General features: G+C 30.2%; 2 protein-coding genes across 2 annotated transcripts; both read left to right on the top strand.

Moving 5' to 3' along the window:
- Nucleotides 1–921: 921 nt before the first annotated feature.
- LOC114128425 (zinc finger MYM-type protein 1-like) lies at nt 922–2,755 on the top strand. Its single transcript, XM_050200156.1, has 3 exons — nt 922–931; nt 1,602–1,772; nt 2,091–2,755. The coding sequence occupies exons 1-3, from the start codon at nt 922–924 to the stop codon at nt 2,753–2,755; spliced, it is 846 nt and encodes a 281-aa protein (XP_050056113.1).
- A 170-nt stretch (nt 2,756–2,925) lies between these two features.
- Nucleotides 2,926–3,981, top strand: LOC126549783 (uncharacterized). Its single transcript, XM_050200157.1, has one exon. The coding sequence runs from the start codon at nt 2,926–2,928 to the stop codon at nt 3,979–3,981; it is 1,056 nt and encodes a 351-aa protein (XP_050056114.1).
- The last annotated feature ends 3,705 nt before the right edge of the window (nt 3,982–7,686 follow it).

Raw genomic sequence — 7,686 nt, forward strand, 5'->3', positions numbered from 1 at the left:
TTATTCGTACTTTTTTTTGTATAATATGTAAATAAAAAACAACGGTCATCTTTTAAAATTATATAGATTACTTTTTCCTGTATTGTCTACATACTTCTTTTGGTATTATAAATATTATTCACATATCATACAATCATTAAGTTATTATTTAAGTGTGTTTATTTTAATAAATACACATCAATGTTTCTTTCTATACAGCCATTTTTTTATGTACTGAAATACAATTGTACAGTAATGAAATAACGAATCTACAAAATATAAAATATCAATGCCCGAATGCACATTTAATTTATTATTAATTTTTATTATGAATAATTTAAAATTTATTGATGTAATTTTCATGAAATTAAATAAATTTTATAATAAAAATAAATTAAACAAGCATTATTTAGGGAGTTTTATTTAAATGTATGTACCTCAGCGTCGGGTTACCCTACAGGCAAAACAATCAGGTAATTGGAGCGGCAAATTTGTGAGGGCGGCAAATTTGCCGCACTTAAGAAAAAAATGTATTTATAAAATTATAATATTATAACGTCTTAAGAGTTATGAGTATTAGCAACTAGGCTATTAACTCAGTAAAATACTGAAATGGTTTCGGTGAATGCGATCAACTAGAATTGTTATTATTAGCGAATCTATGTTTTTCCCGGAAACGGTTTATATTAAATATATGATTACACATAGGTATTGTACATTATGGCGATAGCCGATACGACGTTGTTTTTGTCAATAATATTTTATTTTCGTGATTCTATTACTTACAAAATTACAAAGAATGTTATACGTATTCTTTAATCCTTATAATTACATTATTCTGCTTATTAGTATACCGCGACACTGCGACAGTACAACTTGTGTCACGAGTGTAACGACGTCTTTATTTATTTTTATTATAATTCTTCAAATTATTACATCACAATGAGTGATGGTAGAAAAAGAAAAAGTGGTGCAAGATACAAAAAGCTGCGAGAAGAGCATGAAGAAAAATAAAAATGGGTTATTCAAAAAATAAGAAAACTCGATACTTTTTTCACAAACTTAAAAACAGGTAAAAACAATTTACTCTATATTTCTATAAAATAAATATTATTTTTTTTAAAATTTTTGATGACACGTTCTCTGCGGTTAGGTTAATCTGCCAATAAATTGGCGTCATCCGCACAATATATTTTACAATACAATGTGTCTCAGCCGACGTTTGAATAAAATAATATTAATTAAATTATATCATTTATATTATAATATCGCCCTCGCACCACTTCGCCACCGATCGATTCGTAGTCGCAAATCGACGTTTTTTTTATAATATTAGATGTTTTAAAATGATTTGATACATCACAGTCACGAATCGCAGTTGTATTATTTTATTATTTTTGTGCGTTAATCGGCATTTCTTATTTGTATTATTGTACCTAACTCCGTGGTGTTTAGTGTGCGAAATTATATTATAATTTATAATATATTAATATAAGTAATATAGGTAGCATGTAGGTAATATAGGAATGTGTATTGTAATATAATCCGCAGTGAACGTTTCAAAAATAAATATGCACGAAAAAATTCTAAATTTATTATTGAATATTATTATATTTATATAGACTCATCTACTTCAACTACAAGTACTTCAACGAGTTCAACTTGTCATCCTAATACTGAATTAGATATTACGCCTAGCCCTACCATTTTGTCCGTTTCAACACCTTTAGAGCTAGAGAAAGGAAACCACGCAGGTGATGCTAGAAATCTGATTTCAATAGATATAGCTAAATGTACAGCCCCAAAATCTCTAGTATCTCTTGATGATTTAACTGTAAATAGAGATCCTGCCAAATGGATAATAAACGAGACGACAATAGACCAACTACTTTCGAGAGACATCGATTAGAATATACCCGAAGATTTTTCTGTCACTAGAAGGTATTACTCCTCAGTAAGTGGATATCGGTCATTGACAAAACTTGCATTTGAGAGAAAAATAAAAAATGGGAAACTGCACAGAAAATATTTATGCTATTATTCGAGTAAAAAGGCACTTTTTTGCATTCCGTGTCGTTTATTTGGTAATGGTAATTCAAAATTTGGTACAGATGGATATGATGATTGGAATAATGTACACAGCGGCCTAACTTCCCATGAAAATTCCTCAGAGCATATTCAAAGCTCTAGCACTTTTTTAAACAGAAGTAAGTTGAAAAATCGAATAGATAAAGGGCTCCAACTACAAATTCAAAATGAAATGAATTATTGGCGAAATGTGCTTCAGCGAGTTGTAGCGGTAGTAAAAAAACTTGGTAGTCGAGGATTACCATTTAGAGGGAAGAATGAGCAATTTGGGTCAAATAAGAATGGGAATTTTATGATGTGCTTGGAGCTTATTGCGGAATTCGATCCTTTTATGTCTAATCATTTAGCTACTTATGGAAATCCGGGTCGGGGTAAAACATCCTATCTGTCTTCTACAATTTGTGAAGAGTTTATTTCTTTGATTGCGAAAAAAGTATTAAATGTGATTATTGACGAAGTAAATCGTTGTAAGTATTTTTCCATTGTTGTTGACTCAACGCCCGATATCAGTCACGTGGATGAATTGTCGTTTGTAATCAGATATGTAAAACGAGAAATTCAAGAAGATACACCAGCTGACATTGAACGATTTTTAAAATTTATACCCAATGTTGGACATAAGGCAATAGACATGCTAAATGCAGTTACAGGTACACTCGAAGAATTTGGTTTGAATTTACAGAAATAACAAGGATCCAAAATCTAAATCCATTAGCAATTTATGTACCATGTGGAGGACATAGTCTAAACCTCTTTGGATTATCCTCTGTCGATTCTATCAAAGAAGCGGCATTTTTTTTTGATCACTTAGAAGACATCTATGATTTTTTTGCAAAATCTACTTATCGGTGGCAATTGATGAAACAGAAATTGAAACCAAATCAAAAGGTAGTAAAAAGAGCTACTGGAACTAGGTGGTCTAGTCGTTATAATGCATGTTCTTCTTTCAAAAATAGCTGGGAAGAATTTATGGAAACATTGAATGATATAGAAAATAATAATTCTGAAAAACACATAAACCGTAGAAAAGCTGCAGGTTTAAAAAACAACTTGAGTACATTTGAGTCGGTCTTTATGGCCGTATTTTGGACTTCTTTGTTGGAACGATTCAATAAAACAAGCACAGTTTTACAATCAACATCAGCTAACTTAGAACATGTTGTTGATCTATACAAATCTTTAATTGATTATGTGAGTGAAATAAGATCTGATGAAATATTCCAACAATTCATTGATGAAGCAAAAAAAATTAGAAAAGAAGAATATGAATTGGACAAAAAACGTCGTCTTACGCGACCCCTTTTATGCGACGAACTAGACGAATGTAGTTCTAGAGCAAATGAAGTAGTTTTTGGTGGTAAAGACAAATTAAAAATCGTTTATTTTGCCGTATTGGATCAACTCAGAAAACAACTGGAAATGAGACATTCTGGGTATGAAAATATTTACGATAAATTCAAATTTTTGATCAACATAGACAATAAGTCAATTGATACCGATGATATTGTCCAAGGAGCCAACAAACTCCAACAGTTTTATGAAACAGACATTGACGAAACCACATTTACTCAAGAATGCATACATTTCAAAACTTATATGCAAAATGCAACAGAAAAAAAACAACAACATCAAAGTTTGTTTACATTTTTTAGGAATCAAAATTTAGAAGAACTATTTCCGAATGTAAGCATCGCTTTGAGAATATATTCCTGTATGGCGGTTACTAATTGTTCAGCAGAAAGATCGTTTTCGTGTCTCAAAAGAACGAAAACGTATTTAAGATCTACAATTGGCGAAAATCGATTAAATAGTTTGGCTCTCATTTGCATCGAATCTGAATTAGTGTCTACAATTGATTTTCAAGACCTAATCGAAACATTCGCTAACCTAAAAAGCCGAACAAAAATATTTTAATAAATTTATTATATAATATTTATATTATTTTAATAATATTTGACGATTGTATTAAATTTAATATGATAAAGAATTATTAAACTAACAATGTATTTCTATATGTATTTTGTTTTAAAAAAAGTATAAAATGAAAGGGCGGCAAATGCCCTGCTTGTAGGCGGCAAATTGCTTAATCCGCCACTGATGTACCTATTATCTCATCAAAATGATTAGATTAAAAATATATTTATTATCCTATGTAGATACCTAATTATTTGATTATTTATACTTAACCCTGTCAATAAGTCCTAATTATTTTATTTATCATTAACTCTATTCATATGATAAACAAAATACCATCATTCAAAATTTGTGGACCTTAAATGATTTATAATTTATTAACAATATCAATTCTGAAATTATATATTATTTAATATAGTTATTTATGTTTTATATAGATGACAACGATTAATAATTTCTATTATAATGGAGAACAACCAGCTGCCCCCCAAAAAAATGGATTAAAAAGTAATAAGCATGAAAAAGTAAATTATTTAACTTCAAACTGATTAATTTCTATTTTTTTTTAGATGACAATCAACAACCAAAGACAAATGAAAATAAAACAAAAAAACCGAGTATGTATATTGTATACCTATTGAGTATGCTATGTGATTAATTTCACATACCTAATTTATTTAATTTTTTTTTTTAAGAGTGTAAGACGTGTACAAAACTTCATTTTGGCAAATGCTGGTTTGAACTGGCCAAAGCTATAAATAAAAAAAAAGTTAGTATACCTATATTGGATATTAAATTTTAATTGATTAAGCAATAATAAACATCTATTTTGTTGTTTAAATCAGAATGTAATATATGCAATATTGGCCATAAAGGGAGATGCTGGTGGCGGCCAGAAAACCAGGTAATTATTGAATTCAATAAAAGTTTCCTGACTAGGTGCAAATTGAATATGATTATTTTAATAATACAATTTTTTAAATTTTAGAAAACAACCAAGGACCTGAGACAGGTCCTTAACTTACGGAAAAAAAGATTAGTAAGTTTTTTTTTTTTTTTAATACTTAAATGCACATATCAAATATTTAAATATAATAATATTTATACTAAGTTTCTGTTAATTATAATCAAACCATGTGTTCATTTAATCTATTTATCAGTGGAATATCCAATAGAAAAGTTCAAACTTCAGGAAATATTAAATTACTCTATAGTTAATTAAATAATAGGTCTATTGTAGGAGCCCTCACTCGGGACTACCCGAAGGACCACTCGACATATTATCGAGAATAATATACACATTGGGGGCATTGGCCATAACTTTTAAACGCCGTAAATGGCAATAGATAGGCAACCCTATGCCTTCGCCTGAATATTGGCAAGTCGGCAACCTAATGTCCACTGACCGAACGAACGGGAGAGAACGGGAGGGAATTTAGGAAAAGTGCAAGTTGATTATGGGGAGGGGGCTCGGTGGTCGGATCGATATGGTGCAATGATCACCGAGCTTACACAATTAGGGACAAGACTTAAAATACTGAAGTCTTGAGATGCTGACGACGAGGTTGCTGATCTGGACGACCTGGGCGGCCTCTCACACACCACGGCGAGTGCTGGCGGTCTTACGCAGGAGATGAACAGCACGATGAGCAGACGAAGAGATCGTAACCGACGAGTATGCGATGTATAATGTACTAACCTTCAGTAGGAGTCGATGTAATGACATTCACACACGACAAATCGGTTGATGAGGAAGATCGTAACAAATAAAAACTCCAATAATTTTATGCCTGGATGGCGAGACAAGTATAATGAAACTCGGACAAGTACAATGAAATTCGTGTCGCATTGACAACGAATATAAATAATACATACAACAATGTAGTAGCAATAATTGCTGTGATGGTTGCGCTCAATGCGACTTACAATACAAAAAAAAGCTCAGCAAACTGTGAGAGAAAAACATTAATAATTAATAATAATAATAATAATAATTAGGGCGTTGGCCGCATAATAATAAAAACAATGATAAGAATAAATAATGATATAAAACAACAAATAATGATAATGGACAGCAACATCTGACCAATAATTTACATAGATAACATAATATACGACAACGATAATAAATGAACAAGACAATTATAATAATTCAACAAGTAACTATATATGGAGAGGTGGATGAAAGAGAAGGGAAACGATTAAAAGGAAGAAGATAAGGAGACTGGTCGTCGTCGGGCATGGACACTTGGTTGCGCTAATTGTTTGGCGCGAACATCTATGATAGTGCAATTCAATTGAAATCATGGGCGCCCATTGGGGGGGGAAAGATAGGGCACTTGCCCCCCTGGAAAAAAATATTATGGACTTGTAGCTCTATAAATATTACATAATATTATTATTATCTTTATTAACTTACATTTGAGAATTTTTTTTATTTTGACCCCCCCCCTCCTAAATGTTACCTATGGACGCCCATCATTGAAATAACTAAAATGACTCATTTTTGGTTTTCATAACCACTCAATATCAAAATATATTTTTTACTACATTAAGAATCTAAAATATTTGCAACCAAACATTAAATGTGTATTTATTAAGGATTTTTTTTGTAATTTAACTAAACAACCACTCTCTCCAAAAAAAAATTCTGAATATCACTGATGTTCATAAAAAAAAAAAAAATAGGTCAATATTTCATATATTATTAGCATACTATCATCCTCAATCACCGCAATAGTGTACCACTAAAGAATATGTGTATACACTGAAGAATAAGTTTATTAAATATATTATGTCATAGTTAAACTAAGCATTTTACTAAATGACAAATAGTCAAATAAGTTAATTTTTTATTCAATTTCACTACCAGTCTAGATATTTAGTTAAATAATTTTCAGAAATTAAAAAATGTAACGATATTTTCTATTAATTATTACTGATTAATTTATATATTATATAAAAAAACCATTAGTGATGATAGTGAAATTACCTATATAAAAATGTAATTTAATAAAATGCCTGATTTGACTATATGCCTATCACATATACACTATTCATATTCATAAAACTATAGTAAATACAAAATATTATCTAATTCTGTTGTAGAATCAACAAGACAATACTCCAATGGAGGTGGAGGAAATGATTATTTTTGAATAAAAAAAAAAAAAAAATTCGTTTTAGTTTTTTTTTTACATCCTACATTCATCATGGATCATTAAAAAAAAAAAAAATTCTACCTATAAAAATTACAAAATGTTATAGTACCTGTTCTTATTATACGTTGACTAGTTGGTTGTGAATGAGTTGCTGGTTGAAGCAGGCAGATATGTTAGCCAGCATAACGTATGCGCCAATAAATAAGTACACTTTTTAAATCTGCTTCCTCGGGGTTATAGGACCTGAAAATGTAGGTGAATTATGTTAATTAGTAAACAAGTATTAAAAAGAAAGTAGAAGGAAAATAAGACCAATTATTGAGTGTATAATTCTATGTGGTAAAGAAGAGTTGACTTTGAGAGGACATAGAGATTTTGGTGGTATCATAGTAGATGGTATATGATGGATAGATAGATGGATAGATGGATAGATATAGAAACTAAAAACTTAATTGTATAAACTTTTACCATTTAATAATAATTATAATTTAGCTGAATTATCAATGTCATATAACTATTGGACAATAATGCTCCAGTCATGCTT

The sequence above is a fragment of the Aphis gossypii genome, chromosome 2 (assembly GCF_020184175.1).
Source record: "Aphis gossypii isolate Hap1 chromosome 2, ASM2018417v2, whole genome shotgun sequence".
In the NCBI taxonomy this organism is placed as follows: Eukaryota; Metazoa; Arthropoda; class Insecta; order Hemiptera; family Aphididae; genus Aphis; species Aphis gossypii.

Bases quoted from the DNA above. Each gene is read 5' to 3' on its own strand.
- LOC114128425 (XM_050200156.1), top strand. The intron at 1,773-2,090 runs GTACAGCCCCAA...AATTTGGTACAG, and splicing joins TTCAATAGATATAGCTAAAT to ATGGATATGATGATTGGAAT.
- LOC126549783 (XM_050200157.1), top strand. From the start codon at position 2,926: ATGAAACAGAAATTGAAACCAAATCAAAAGGTAGTAAAAAGAGCTACT.